This window comes from Amphibalanus amphitrite, unplaced genomic scaffold (assembly GCF_019059575.1).
Source record: "Amphibalanus amphitrite isolate SeventyFive unplaced genomic scaffold, NRLGWU_Aamphi_draft 000100F_arrow, whole genome shotgun sequence".
Classification (NCBI taxonomy): Eukaryota; Metazoa; Arthropoda; class Thecostraca; order Balanomorpha; family Balanidae; genus Amphibalanus; species Amphibalanus amphitrite.
This window is the reverse complement of record NW_024881595.1, coordinates 236,976-253,090: the sequence shown is the minus strand read 5'-3', so window position 1 is coordinate 253,090 and position 16,115 is coordinate 236,976. Positions and strand designations below refer to the sequence as shown.

Below are 16,115 nucleotides of genomic sequence, written 5' to 3'. Positions count from 1 at the left end.
GTCATCGCCAGCGACAGCCGGGGGCGCTCGTGCCGTCGTCGGAGACCCTCCCCAACATCGTCACCGACGCCCTCCCCTCCCCTCCCCGTCGGAGGGATGAGGGGCCTGGGACGCACCTGTCCCGGGAGCGCGACAGAGGGCGCTGTGTTAGCGGGCTCCGGAGGAGGCTCCCTGGCGGAGCCGCCGAGCGCCGAGCGGCGGACGGACGGAGGAGCCAGTGCGCGTGGCGGTCGGCCTCAGAGAGGTTGGAGCGTGGGCGGCGGGGTGGACCACGGACCATAGACCACACGCTGACCAGGACAGTGGTCCATGGTGCTCGGACTGTTCGCGCTGGTGAGACGTGACGGGTGTGAGGTGCTGTGACGCTGTAACGGAGCTGCGGTGACGCTGTCACGCAGTTCGGAGAGTGGGAACTGAGATGGCACCCTCAGTGATGTCGTCGATGTCAGTTACAGTGCTAGTGTTGACCCTGGCGCTCCTGTTGGGACCCGTGCCTGTGACAGAGTCGTACAATGTGGACGTTCAAAATAAGGTCGTCTACCGTGGTCCGGACGACGCCATGTTCGGTTTCAGCGTCAGCGGGTACACAGACCAGTACGGCAGCTGGTAAGTACAGGTCGGGTCAGGGTAGGTCAGGTCAGACGGGGTCAGGTCACGGTAGGCTCGGATCATATCGCGTCGAGTCAGGGCAGGTAGGTTTGACCTACCTACCTGCCCTGAGGGTCGGGTCATCTCGCGTCGGGTCAAGCGGCATCAGATTGAGTCGGGTCATATTGGGTTGAGTTGTGCAATATGGGCAGATCAGGGTGGGTCAGGCTCGGTCAAAAGAGGGTGGAATGTTCTGCGATTAGCGAAAATATGCTTTTTATAGGAGAAGTCAGGATAAATAAGGTCGCATGTTTGTAGTTACTTACCAGCCGTAAATATTTAGCCAGTACTTGTTAGGTCAAAACCTCATCACGTCAGTCTGTTTCAAATGTTCCATGCTTCCAATATAAAAAGCCAAGTTGAAATTATTCTGACCGGTCAGGCTGATATTTTGGCATGGCGTAGAAAATGGCTAAGATTGGAAAGATCAATTTTCCACCTCATTTCTATAATGAGCTCGGATACCACAATGTACTTTATCAATCTCTTGACATACTATAGCCCATTGAGCTCGTAAAGCTCAAGCGCGACGAGAATCTTGTTTTGGTAAATTGATCCCGCAGCGTAGTTGGAGTACAAGTGCTGTGCTTAGACATTCGATAACAGACGCAATAATGCTAGCAACATATGCTTACAATATTCAAATAATGCAATATGATCCAAGTTACATAGCAATCCTCACATCACAAGAAGAGATATCACTCAGGAGTAACGAGGATCATGTAAGATTAACGCCGGTGATCATTTGAAATGTCGTGATATGATCTTTAAATATACCAGTTACTATACACCGAGGTACGTAGCTGCGAGAAAATTGCTATGCTAATTTTTTTGTGGTTCGCCAACAAGCGTGATTAAGCACTTTAATATGTAGCATCATGTATGCCCATTTGCAACGTAATTCAACAATTAATAAAAGGGTAGCTGGACAATGTGGATATGTAACTAATGCTTAAATATGTGAGTTTACCACACATTTCTTATCATGGGCATCATTCACAAGATCTCCTAAACATTGGCAGATCACGCGGGGGAGCGAATTTTGGGCTAATGACCCCCCCCCCCCACCCTCCTGCAGCGTCCAATACCACCTTTTCCTCCAGGGCTTCTGAAAGCATATTTGAACAGGCATGAATTAAATGCAATACGATAATAAATCAGGCATGATAAACACATCTCATTTAATAATGAAGAAGCATATAAACCGATCAAAACCAACTGTGTAATTGCGAGGCGCTTCAATCTTCAAATGCAGCCATTCACTAACGGTTAGCAGTTGTGCCCGAGACTCGCTCATAAAGAGTAGTAAGAGCGTGCAAGGATTGTGCAACGCTTCCAAATCGCCAGCCTCGAAATTCTAATTATTACTCACATAAGCCTTTCCATGGTCGTGTCGTAATAATTATGTATACAGTTTCATTCTCTGCCTCAGCCTGTCACTTGGCTTTGGCTCCCCAAGGTGCCAAGTTCTGATCAACGAGGTCATTTGCCCAGTTCAGCGAATCATGGTCTCATGTCTCCCAGGCTGCCAGCTTTTGCATCAGTTGTTGCAAAGCTACGATAATTATCACGGGCCAGCCATTGCAATAATCACCAGTTGCACATTATCACTTACAACAGCGAGGTGCAGCAGCAAATCTGAGCACCACGAGCGTGTGGTGAGTTTGACTGATGAGTATTGATGGCCTTTGAAGAGGTGAGAACCAATCATGCGAGGTCGGCTGTTTAGCTTGGCTCTCGCGGCGGGAGATCAGATTGATTGGGTGCGATTTGGGACGCTGGGTGGTGGCCGGGGTTCGACGAAGGGGGCCTGATCTTCACACTGGGAGGCCGCCCCGGATTTCCGCCACAAGAGCTCACCACAATTTGCTGAGAGCGAATAGTGGAATGATGTTATGGAAGCTAAGATTTTATGAAAGCCATCTTGTTCTTCTCATCCGAATTTCACTTGAGGGTTTGATTTACTGTCCCAGTTTTATTTTTGCCGAAAGTAATACAGTTCAGAGCAGTTCTAAGCCCATCAAGTATGGAATGGTGTGCACTGAAATGGCGCCAGTCTGTGCTAACAATCTATGTGGCTGTTTGGATAAGAAATTATGAGAACTAGTCATGGAATGCTTCAATATGATAATTCTTTTCCGTGCTGCGCGTCTCAGCCTGATATCCGACTGAAAACATCTTCCTCACTTATCTTGAGATCAAAAGATCACAGCTCTCACAAATCGCCGTCATGCCGAGTGACACCGTTTACTAATACCACGCGGCTCGCTCAGTCTCGGGGCGGCGCTACAAATCCACGGGGATCTGTCGTACCGGTCCCACGCCGTGTCGACGGTCTCGTCTTTACCACCCCCGCCCCGTCCCTCCCTCCCTCCGCCCCGGCACTTCCGTCCCTCGTCCCCTGTATCGTATCCGTATTTTTAGTCGCCTAATTATAGCACCGATCGGGTGACATTTAGCCCTCTCCGGGACCGCTCTCCGGGTGCCATGCGTCGCTCCCGTCGAGCGCGTCCGTCGCGTCGGTCCCGACTCTCGGCAGCGTCGGTCCCGACTCTCGGCAGCGTCGGTCGCGTCGGCGGAGCAGCCGTCTGTCTCGCCCTACCTCCTTTCTTACCCGGCGAGCGGGCCGGGCCTGAGAAGGCCGGACCTGAGAAGGCCTGTGACGCTGTAATTATCTGTCCTCGGCGGGAAGCTGTCCGTGGTCAGTCAACCGGTAATGGCCGGGGGAGGGAGTCGATGATTGGTAATGGTATCGGCCGACACCGGGTGCGGTCAGCCACTTCCGATAGACGCCGACGCCGTGGAGAGACTGAACGGAGTGGGAGCTATTGTAGCTGATTTCAGTTCAACATCGTGTCGGTTAAAAGGAAAATTCTTGCTGCATATGGATTATGTATGCAGTGCATCGCAGAAGTCGATCACGGTGGAATATTGCTAACTGATTTTAACAAATTGTATTTCAAATTTTTGATAATTTTAAGTAGTTCGAAATACAATTTTGACACGCTGTCAAACACAAGGCGTCTCGACACTCATTCTCAGTAGCGATTTTCTGCTAAAGCTCTAGGTGGCAGGCTCGTTTTCCGTCCCGACCGCCCGACGCTTTCACTGCTCGTCTGGCTCTGCTCTGACGAGAAGCACTATCACGGCGCTATAAATATTTTGGACCCGTCTGCCGCGGTCGCCGCCCCCGCCCCTCGGACGGAGACATGTCTCCAGTGCTCCCTTCCTTGGGCCGTCCGTACTGGTGCGGCACCCGCGGACCGTTACTGCCCGGATAGCAGCTCGTCAGCTGTGTTTTACCCGGTATAATAATATTTGGCCGGCCGAACTTCAGGAGGCCAATGAGCGCAGACAGTCTGGAGGTAAAAACTGCTGACATGGTGGCGCGGTCACAGCTACATCATTAGCACTTCTATCCAAAATTATGAAAATTTATTTGAGGCACAAATTCTTAACAGCGATGGAAGGGTTAGTCTTGAGAAAAGGTTGCAACGCAACCACATCAGAAGTTTTCATTTGCGCGATTTCTTGATGATAGCCACCGATCCACAAATCAAAATGTGGAATGCTGCCACACAGCTCTGTTTGCGTCCATCCTAGACCACCGTCGACATCCAAACTCACAGGCGGCCTCACCGCGCGTGGCGATAACGGCGCAGCTGGGGCAGTCTCGGCGCTCCTCTGCGCGCCGTCTGCCGGTATAGCGTGCTACTGATGGCCGGGAGGCGCCGGATGAACCCACCACATCTGGAGCTCGTTAGGAGCGGGAGATGGTTCCGGTGGTCTCCCGGTCAGTTAGGCCGACCGGGGGACCATCCCCAACAGGTGGTGACGGCCAAATGACTTCCCAGCCCCTGTGAGATCATTATGAGGGCATCAGGCTACACGACGGTGTGGTCTCGCCTTAGGAGTGGATACCGGCGGTGCCCTTCAAAGGATTCGCTTGCCGGGTCAAGTTCGCCTGATGCTGTCGTGTTTATACCGTGCCGCGACCTTGCCTGCGTGACGAAATATCCGGTGGGCCTCCGGTCACGAGCTCGGCAACTGCACGCGAATCACGACATTGACGTAAAGCATGGATAAGAGTAAGATGGCCCTCACGATACGGCTACTCCATCAGAATATCAATCGCCGCAAGATTTATCACACGTTGTACGTCTTACATCAGTCGTGCCTGTCAGGCGTATCGCTACGGTCTCCGTCCGGCTCGTGAGTTCCGTGAGTGTCGTCGCAAGCTGAAGAGTCCCTGAGGAGTCCCCCTTTGAGTCTCGTCTGGGACTGTCGGCAGACGGCCCCTCAGAGTCGACACCGCTTCCTGACAGAGCTGACCTCGGTGGGACAGCGGCCGTCTGTCTGTCCGGCCGACGTAGGTCCGTGTTTACTGACCTCACCACTGGTTACTGATGAGGTGCCATCCCACAGAAACAGCCGTCCGAACCCTGTCCGCCCCGTGGGTCCCACCCCCGCCGCCCCTGCAGAGGGGAACTTCGGGGCGGGAACCTGTCCCTCATGGGGTCTCTGGCAATGTCGGACCATCTATCATACCAATGTCGAAATGTTTTTCCCGATTTAACAATGTTTGCCTCTTAAATTATTTGGTTCACGGTATATTATCTGGCAGTGTCGTTTCTGCCACTCCCATCCCATGCCTCCGTCGCCTCACTCGGGTGCCAGCAAGCGCTGCCAAAGCCCCTCCAGACGCCCAGGAGTGTTCGCCCGTAGAGAGCCAGGAGTCCGTAGTCCGGGGCTGCGGCCAACTCCTGTCACCTGCCTGACGAAAGGCCGTCGTATATCCTGTCATGGCAGCTGCCAGGGGTCACGGTCCCACCGCTATAGCGTCGATGTTGATGTGCCAAGGTGTGTCGGCGGCCGGCGCCGTAGCTGGGACAAGATAGCGTGCATTGTGCGCTGTGCACTCGCTTTGAAGTCTGGCGACGAATAACTCTTGTCACACACAGTCGGTCTTTTCAGAAAAAAATCTGCCACCAGAAAATCACTCACCCGTCGCCTGCGTTCGGTTCCACATCTGGGGTTCGACGTGCATCTGCGCGGCTCAGTCTTCCCCTTTCCATCCCCCTTTCTCAGGGCGCCGGATGTGCGACTCGCCGCCGCGGGCGGAGACAGACCAGCTGCTGTCGGAATCGACGATGGCTCCGTCGCGGCGGACGGGGGCCGTCGGTAGGGGTAACTGGGAAAGGGAGACGGCTCGAGAGGTGTCGGGTTGAAGAGAGGCCGCCGCAGCGAGGGAGGAGGGTGCGGGTCGGTCCGTGGAAGCAGATGTGCACCGGACCCGACTCGGCGCTGTTTTGAAATCGGATTCGGTAGGATTCTCGGTCGGACAGCGTGTGTTCGTTCCCATGACATCTGCCAGTGCCAAACGGAGGCAGTTCCTCCCAACAGATAATGGGAGCCAGGGCTCCTGGAGGGGTGGCTTCCTTCGTATTAGCCAGCCCCTCCCACCAGATAATGGGAGTCGGGTCTTAGTGGAGGGTCTGTTCGTCTGTCTGGGATGTGAATGAAACCATGCCTCTAAAGTAACGTCTACCGCTTGGAGCTTGATGAGTCAGCAAGACAACTGTTCTGATTATACATGCACTTCCAACGTTCATGACAGTATCTCCTGGTAACTATGGCCATTTAAAAAGCAGCCCTCTTTTAGTGACAGCGCCGGCTTATAAACAGCGACCCTCGAGCCGAGTTTTCTATTGGTTCCTTCGCACAAATATACAGTTCCGAGTGATGGACGGGCATCACTGGCGCGGTTTCCGGCCGCACATATGCGATGGTCCATGAGGCATGGGATGTGTCGTGCACACGCCAAATAAACAGCGACGGCCGGAATGGGGTGCCGGGCGAGTGAGCGGCCCTCCGACGGCTCTGAGGTCATGCGGAAGATCTGACAGACTGATGGTCAGAAGGGACCCGGGTAGTGGAGGAGATCTAGCCGAGCTGGGAGCAGCGGCCCACGGCAGCTGGATTGGCAATGGCTTGCAATAAGTTTCTGCTTTTTTTGACGTTTTAACTACCAACCAAGTTATTTTATGGTACATCAACCTTTTTCGAAGTGTTAAATGTGTGAATTGCTCGAACCGCCGAGTGTCAAGGTAAAATTGCAAATGAGTCCGCGTTCTTTTTCATCTGATCGGCGAGCAACGACTTGACATAACAATTTATTTTAGGGAGTCAAAGAGTCAAGCTGAGTCCGTCTGAGCCGCTTGAGTCAGTGGGGCCACGACATACGCTATACGTCATGGAGACATGCCGTGGTTCGGTCCGTCGTGTTTTCGTAAACGCCCAGACGGATGTTGAGGCGGCGGCGGCGGCGGCGGTGACGCTCGCTACTTCACCACCGTCACCAGCTCCGGGTCAGGTCACCAGAGACCTGCGCGGTGGTCGGGCTCACCACCATCGCGGGATGACACAAGTGGGATGGTTACCAGACATGACGTCAAATAGCCGGGATAGGTCGGATGTAGGAACTCACGTAGGCAGTGGAGCCTACTTGTCATCTTTTATGAGAAGTTCGTCACTCGAATGGGCGAGTCATTTTGCATTATTTGACCGCACAATGCAGCGCGTATGTTTGTCAAGCTTTAGGAGATGTAAATTCTTGCATTGTCAAGGAGCTATACTAAAGCCAATGTCTACATCGTTACTTTCTTCCTTTCCCATTACTACCTTCCCATCCACGCACATAAACATCAAATACAATACCGTATTTTAGACAAGCTAAGAACCACTTTGGATTTCTATTCTGTGTTTACCAGGCGACATGTCACGCAGCCTGCGCCGCCTTACAGGCGCGCCACGGCCGACCGCCCTTACCATACAGCTCGCGTCGCGACCATTCATTCATTGATTCATTCGCTGCGGCCATTCATTCGTGCGTCGTAATGAGATTCGGTTCGCCCGCCGGATTGCATGCCTTATTTGCTGGTGGCGGAGCCGCAGACGGCTACGATCACGACGCACAACTTTCTAAAGCCATAATTGGCTCCCAGCTCGTCAGAATTAAGGTCTCGACTGGTCACAGTTTGCTCGCTTTTCTTAGTCTCAGTTCAGTGTCAGCAATATTTGAAACCAGACCATTTTGTGAAAGAAACCGGCTTAGTTTGCACATTTGAGGTTGTATAAAGCTACCCATTACATGACGATCTTTGAATAACCGATTAAGTGTGCGTCATGCGCTGTGATATGACAATCAAACTCGTAGCTCGCTGTTTTCTTTTTTCATTTCAGCCACCTCGCCACTCTCGCCTTCATTTTCCGGTTCCCACAGCTCACCGTTCGGTCAGTCACAGACCGATCCACGGTCCGCCCCACCCCGCCCCACTGTCGCCGCCTGATCTACACAGTTCTGCGTGCGGCACCGCCCCAGGTGCTCCGACACCGGCCGCATATTTACGTTGGAGGGACAGTGTTTTGGATGGCCCTGGAGCGGCGCCAGCCTGTCGTCTTACCAGCCCACAATAGCTACTGTGTATCTGTCGCCGCGGTAGCGCCGGCCCGCTGCGGCGGTATAGGCAGTGACGCGTCACTGATGTCACGGAACTGCAGGAAGGATACGAGGGTGCCGCCGTGAGGATATGGAGGCTGAGAGGGCTCGCTTAACCCGCGCCCCACTGGGGGGGGGGCTATTTATAGCCCCCCTCCCGTTTTTCTGCAATAACTTCCAAACCGCTTGAGATATCGCTGCCAAACTTTCAGTACCTTCGGCCGCATCAATTTGACACCTTGTGTCAAAATTTGAACTTCGTAGCTACCATAGGTCGGCCGGAAATGACGTCAGAGTGACGTCATGTTCGGCCGATTTCGACGCAAAACATTGAACCACGGCAATCGCTCCCAAGGGCTCAGTTTTTAAGCTAGATCCAATTTCTTTGCATGAGAGGACTCAGAATAGACTGCGCTATCAAACTGCTATCTCGGATTTTCGAAATTTTGAAAATTTTGAAAATTTTATACAATAAAATTCAAAATTTACACTTTTACATTTTTTTCAAAAAGTTTCTGACTTTTCGAAAAAAAAAAACGGAATATATGTGATAGAACGCGTTATTATGACTAACTCTAGCAAGTTTTAGCTACATATCTTCAAAAATGGCCAAGTTATACGCATTATTGCAAAAAATTCACAATTATTAATTTTTCAAATCAATTTTTCAGCACGTATTTGACATCGTACGCCAATATAAATAGCACCATCGTGTTCCTGAGCTCAAACTGCATCCAATAGACACCTTTTCTGTTGAAAATTCTAACTTCAAAATTTGACCTTTTTTGACCTGAAAGTGACCTGACCTAAGCTAAATTCGACTCAAAATGACCTCGAATGACACAGACGACATCAAATTCGAAATCTTTTGCCTAAATGGACCATAAAACATGTGTCACGTGACCGACGCATGATATAATATTTTCGTGACCTGTGATGACCTGACCTTGACCTGAAAATCAAAATACAAGTTTGGTACCCTCAGGGTATCTAGAGCATCTGTTCACGAGTGTGTGAACCAAAAATGAGCCTGATATGACTTGTAAGACGGCGGCCAGAGCCCAAAACGTGAACAAGCCAAAATGCTAATAGTTTTTACTTTGACCTGACCTGTGACGTCATCGGTGACCTCGAGGTCAATGAAATTAGGTTTCGTTCGACAGTTTTTCCGGGGCTATCAGACGCCGTTTGAATTTTGACGATCGGCCCAGTAGTTTCGGAGTTAGGAGGGGGGGGCTATGAATAGCCCCCCCCCCCAGTAGGGCGTGTTATACGCAGACCCCAGTGGGGCGCGGGTTAACCCGCGAGTTGCTGGGGGGGGGGGGCGTTAAACGCCCCCACTTTTTTCGCCGGGCCATAGCATAAAAACGGCGCGCCGCAGGCGCGCCAAATTTTGGGTACCTGTAGGGAATTGATTGAAGTCTATTGTGACAAAGTTTCAAAAAAATCGGTCGGAAAATTTTTGAGATATCGAGGTTTTAGTGACGTCATGATTTCTGAGTTTTCGACCAAAAACGGCATATGTTCAAAAAATCATATAAAATCACAGAATAGACATACAGACATGCCGTAAACGCCATTAGACTGCCAATACCATGATCAATCAAATGGCTATCTTCGATTATTGATTATCGTTCCGAATTTTCCATAATCTGGAACTGAATCTTGGCATTTTTTCGTGACTACTTCACGACCATGATACATGCATTTCTTAAATTGAACTTTTTGAGCCAAACACGTTCACATATGATAAAATGAATGTCACCATCGTGTTCTACGCCCCAAATTACCTGTAAAACACGTGTCACAGGCTGCGAATATCAGTTTTGATCTTCGGGGATATGTGCCTACCCGGTTGACCTGACCTTGACCCTGACCTATGCTTGACTGACCCCTACATGGAGCTGACACTCTTGTAGGCCTTATATGATGGATTGTGCACCGTTTGGACAGAGTTTATGACGAGAGGCGCCCATTGCGAAGTCCTGAAGTCCATGCTACTGAAAGCCCGATTTCAGGTGTTTGACCTGACCTTGACCCGACCTGTGACCTCAAAATTCAACTTTAAAGTACTCATCTGAAGCGTCTCGTCGCGCTCTTTCGTTTGCCGCCTCGTGCGTTTCGCTGCGCCGTTTGGTTCTCGAGTTATCGGCTGGGGGCGTTTAACGCCCCTCCCCCCCAGCAAACGGTGGGTGGCGAAATACCCCAGCAACTGCCGGGTTAAAGGGACAGGGTTAAAGAAGAATTGGCAAATCACAAGCTCCAATCGCATTGTGGGTTAAATTCGACAATAAGCAGCACCTATTGCGCATAACTCATGCAGCTGTTGGCAAACATTTAAGAAGTTACATTAATTCAAAATTAAATTGCGTTGTTTGGCGGCCTGTTATGATATAAGTGGAGTGATTTGTTGTGGTTTAACACCTTTCAGTACAAAGCATTATTAACCAAACAGTGCTGCGATGGCTGGTATCGTTTCCAACCTACACAGAAACAACTTCCCTTGATTTTACTGTTGTAAGAATCTGATATGATATTGTTCCCGGCTCGGCCGTTCGCGGTGACTTCACAGATCATTATCTTTTGCCATTGAGCTATAGATACCTGGCTGAGTTGGATTATTTTGCTATTGGCTGGCACGACTTTGCGCAATGACTTATAGTTGCTGTTAATAAATTCAAAAATGACGAATAAGTAAAAAGTCTGAAAAATCCAGCGGTTATCAATAAACGAGTGTTGAATGTTTTATTGAACGTTTTTTTATCAAACGTTTGAAAATGTGAGTAAAACATTCTTGAAAACAAAATGCTATCATAAGCATCGGTGAATAAAAAAATCCCACATAACTATAGTTCCTTCAATAAATTAGTGACGTCACTGACCTAGATTGGCTGACGTCACCGGCGTGTATATGCGTATCTGTCAATGTCGACATTCGGTGCCCGATCGGTACGATGACAGGCAACCCGGTCCTCTGCTCCGCTTCGGTCAGCAGACAACAATTACTGTTTTTGAACAGCGCGCAAGAAGTGTTAGCATAGGCGAGCGTGTTGGCTCGCTGAGTCATCCAGCTTACGGGATCCTTTGAAGCGCACCTTTGTTTAGAAACCAGTCTTGGCGAAGTTTTTGTAGCGCCGCCGCGCCGGAAGGCCACGGCCGAGCATCCGCATGTGAGAAACCCGTGGAAGGACGACTTATTTCAGGAGAATGGCGTCACAGTCGCCGGCAAAGACCAGGTTTAAACAATGACGCCGCGAAGCAGGGCGAGACAAATCCAGACCACGCAAAAACTCCGCATTTCTCCTAACTAGCTCGCCGGCAGCCCGTCCGACCGTTTTTGACCATCGATCTCTGTTTACAAACAACGTCGCCGGCCGGCTCGTTGGGTCGGCCTGGACTGAGGCCTTGAGTCTCATCTATCCAGCCTGGCCCTCCCTCTGATTACCCAGCTGGTCTGCACAGTGCACAGCTCCATGCCGCCTGATTGGGCCTCTGTCGCCGTGTTTATACTTCATGGTCGCGGCCGCGCCGGCGCACCCGCTGCAGGAAGTGATGACGGGACTTGACCGGCCATTTAGAGAAGGCGAGGTGGAGCTCTGAGAGCCGCCCTGTCCTCTGGCTTCTGTGCATAGCCGGCGCGAACGGCCGGCGGCTGGTAGGGCCGGGAGGACCGCTCAGGGTTGCAACTTCATAGCCTACGTTGTAAGCACAAGGACATTGCGACATTGACTATGGAAAAGTTATGACTATGAAAAGTTAGAGTGGGCGCGGTAAGATTTGGAAAATATCTGACGGACATCCAAGTTTCACTTTCCATCAACAAACAAAACTTTTTGGGCTTTATTCCCCCCCCCCCCCCAAGCATTGTCTTCCTCATAACTTGGCTGTGGCTGAGTTTGGTCAGTTGACGGATGGCGGGTAGGTAGTGAGCTGGGAATGCTGGGGCGCCAAGAGCCATCACTGAGCTATTTAATGTTCAGTGATATAGCAGAGCTGTGCTGTATAAAGCGACTCACGGCGTTCACCACCGAGCAATCCACTGACCATCTGCGATTCAGCGCGACCGGCGTGACTGCCCATCGCGTGACGCGCCGCACTACCCGTGACCCCAAAACTGTGACGTCACAAGGACTGGGCGGGGTCGCGGCGGCTCGGGTTGCCCCACAGACGATACGAAACTGACCGAGGGGCTTCCTTCGGTCAGCGCGCCAGCGATAGACACGCCAAAAGAACCCGTTTTGGGCAAACAATGCGGCGATTAGAAACGCACACGGATATGTCACGGTCAGAATGCGGTCTAGTGACTGAAGTTTTTTTTTTTTTTTTCTATGCCGCCACCCATTATCAGGTGACCAGGAGTGCCCCCTCCCTCTATCCCAGCGACACACAGAACCTTACGTTAACACCACAATAACTTAAAATTGCAAGTCACGGCACTCCCTGCTAGGAAATGAAATGTAACATAAAAAAGCAGAAGGGAGAAAGCCATACGAATTAGGGGAACAAAAAAGAAGCAAAGTAGTCAACACTGCAATCAGTGGTGACTGCCCACTACTGAAAGCCCCCAATTAATCAGCACACTCACACATCCATCACACTCACAACACCCACACACGCCGGGGAAAGTGTCAAAGTCCACTGGGGCAGGTTAGTTAGAGGGGGATCCACAGTCATAGCCAAGTCATCATCAAACTCTGGTCAAATTCAGCGCATGTCAGCAGCAAGGTAGCCCGGGCTCCCAGAGCACCCAACGAAGCGAGGCTTGTTGCCGGGCACTCCAAGGTCCCAGGCCGCCAAACAGATGGGGTGGCATATTACAGTATCATGCACACATCACACTTACACACTCATTTACACAAATAAATGATATCATGCAACCCAGCCAATGTAGGTATGCGCCCTAGTTTAGGCACATATTTTTACACACTTGTGTGTACTCAATTCAAACATGATAAAATGCCATGATGCACACCCAACAGTGTAGGTGTGCAACAAGGTCCATTCTCATTCTCTTACACACTTGTGTGTACTTAGTTCAACATAATTAAATGCCATTGTGCACAAGAGTAGGCATGAACAGAATGTCATACACTTACTCATTACACACTTGTGTGTACTTCTGTCACACTTGTCAATTGTCACAATGTACACTGCACGGGGCGTACCTAATCAATGTAGGTACGCACCTAAGATCATAAACATTCACACTTACGTACAAATACATGCACATGCAATTATACATATACATACTACATACATTATAGACACTTGTATACGTATCTAGGCAAATATACATATTCATTACCATGGGCATGGTAGCGTAGGTATAGGATGAGAAGTCAAAAACATCGCCTGTGAGTAATGCGTTTATCAATACTCAGTATTTATTAATTAAACGCTCTTTTACAATTCTTTTCAATGTATGTTTGGAAGGAGGTACATGTTGAATTTGAGGAAACAGGGGGGTTATAATTTCATTCCAAACTCTAGGTCCAGTCCATGCTATTGTTTGCGTTTTATACTTTTTGTAAGTAAATATTTCTTCAAAATGTCTGGCAGAGCGATTGCTTCTGCCGATGGGATGAAATCTGAACATCCGATCTATTCCATCTGGTAGATTATTGCATATTTTTCTATGCAAGATGAGCAGCATTTGCTGATTTCCAATGTCTTTTATCTTGAGAAGCTTAAGTTTTTTGAAAATTGGATCAGCATGTGCCATCTTCGGCTGACCATCTATAACTCTAATAACACGTTTTTGGAGTTTTTCAATTTTTGACAAGCTTGATGAGTATGTATTACTATAAATAAAGCAACAGTAATTGACATACGATAAGAACAAAGCATTGTAAAGCAGTAACAAATGGTCACTGCTTAGAAAATATTTTACTTTGGTAATCATACCAACATTTCTACACAGCACGGTACATAGCTTGTTAATGTGTGTGTTCCACTTCATATCTTCATCAATAAACATTCCAAGGTATTTAACAGTTCCAGTCCTTTGAATTTCGACACCTCCTAGTTTCAGCATTACATCCTGTCTGTTTTTCTTGTTTGAATATATTTGGTACAAGGTTTTATCTGTGTTAACTGATAGCTGGTTTGCAGAAAACCATTCGGATATCTTGGGCATAATGGCATCGATGGAACTTTGTAAATCTGCTTCATTTTCACACTCCATGAAGACTGCTGTATCATCTGCATACAAATATGCAGTAAAATCCTTGCTAATGTTCGGAAAATCGTTTATATATAAAATAAACAGGAGCGGTCCCAGGATAGATCCTTGCGGGACTCCCATATCTATTGATACTGTTTTAGATCTTGTTTGGTCTATTTGAACACATTGAGCTCGCTCGTTCAAAAGTTATTCACCAGTTATTCACCAGTATTATAGTTAGTTATTCACCAAAAAGTTATTCACCAAACCGCAAAAATGTCAAAAATTTCAACTTACCGGAAGTGCGGCTATGTAGTAAAATACCCCTTCAAATCCCTGACATTCCATATGAAATTGCCGCAAATGGTGAGCGATCTTTGTTGTGCACTGCCTTGGCCAATTCAATATCAATTGATGTTTCCATGAATCAGACCACAGTGGGCTGGTCAAGTAACCTCTGGAGGATCTATAACAGTTCCGTTACAAGGCGAAGCCCTCAGCTCTTCAATGAACCCTTGCATCACATATACACCACCGGAAACAGTCACAAGCTGCTGCAAAATGCAGCAAATCCATACATCTTCAATGAATTGATGGTACAGATTCAGAGAAACAGCTGATCGACTCCATGGCTAGCTCATCAGCTGTTCAAAATCATATCATCGTCCCATGATTTGAGGTTTTAGAAATATCTCCTGTCACCCGAAACCAAAAAGATTCGGATCATCACCATTACGGACTCTCCCAAAAGACTCCGTCCTGACCGCCTCTGACTCGCCATTCCCGATTTGGCTCGCCCCAGTACGGTAACACACCGCACACGCCGCGGACCCTAACGAGCACGGATTTTTCTCGCGTGCGTGCCTTTCCGTGACCGATCTGAGGCGTCCCGCGGGGTGCATATGGTGCTCTCCTGCTCTGAGCCAGCAGGGTCCGCGGACCGCCGCCGTGGCATCTCTCGCTGGTGTAACGGTCATACCGCTCCGTCATCCGTGCCGCTGATCCAGAGATCACGTGATGGCGGGTTCACTGCTTCCGGGCTGACGCCACCGGTCAGGTGACGTGAAATCTGGACAGTTCCTGGGCTGACACTAGCGGTCTTATGACCAGCGTAGTGGTTCAAGGGACAAATCGGCTTTCTTGATCGATAGTGAGCTGATACGGGGTTACAAAGATGTTGAAACGTACCGCCAAAGATGGCCGACGGCGTATCAATGGGCAACCTACTCATGACAATGATGTCGACGGTGCGATTTCCTTACCACACCTGATCGACAAAGTAAGTGCGATCATGATAACAATGAAACCGTTTTAGCCATGCAAGCTTTTAGCTTGTGTCAAACATTTTCCTTGTGCTGATATAATACGGATTACAACTTTCGCCACCCCATCGCGATTCATGGACATTCTGCGTAACAATGACCATATAACTGAGTTCTACGACTTCCCTTCCTACCCTCGTAAAGCCAGCAAAGTATGTTGTCCCATCGTCTGTGAACTGTTTACATCACCCCTCAGAACGCCGAGTCTGCGGATTTTACTGTTCGCTCTGACGTCAGCGGCATGATCAGACGCGGACGCTGACCCGACCCTGACCCAGCGTTGACCCGACGCTGACCCAGCGTTGACCTTCGAGCCCTGGCCAGGCACGCTGTGACATTTCCTGTGACTATTTGCCTCTGACCGCTCCGTAGTTTGCCAACTCGCCCGAGTTTGCCCGGCGAGAGTGAACTGTACTGACCGTGTGTATTGAACGGCCTCGTTTGCATGGAACACATGGCGTGGCATTGACCTAACCGCTAGTAT

At 49.6% G+C, this 16,115-nt stretch overlaps 1 protein-coding gene across 1 annotated transcript in view; it reads left to right on the top strand.

The window, feature by feature from the left end:
• The first annotated feature begins 202 nt into the window (after positions 1–202).
• LOC122380516 (integrin alpha-PS2-like) overlaps positions 203–16,115 on the top strand; it is a 54,297-nt gene continuing 38,384 nt past the window's right edge. Inside the window, exon 1 of the mRNA XM_043363715.1 lies at positions 203–606. Coding sequence (XP_043219650.1) covers positions 419–606 — 188 coding nt within the window. The 5' untranslated portion in view covers positions 203–418. The remainder of the gene's footprint in view (positions 607–16,115) is intronic.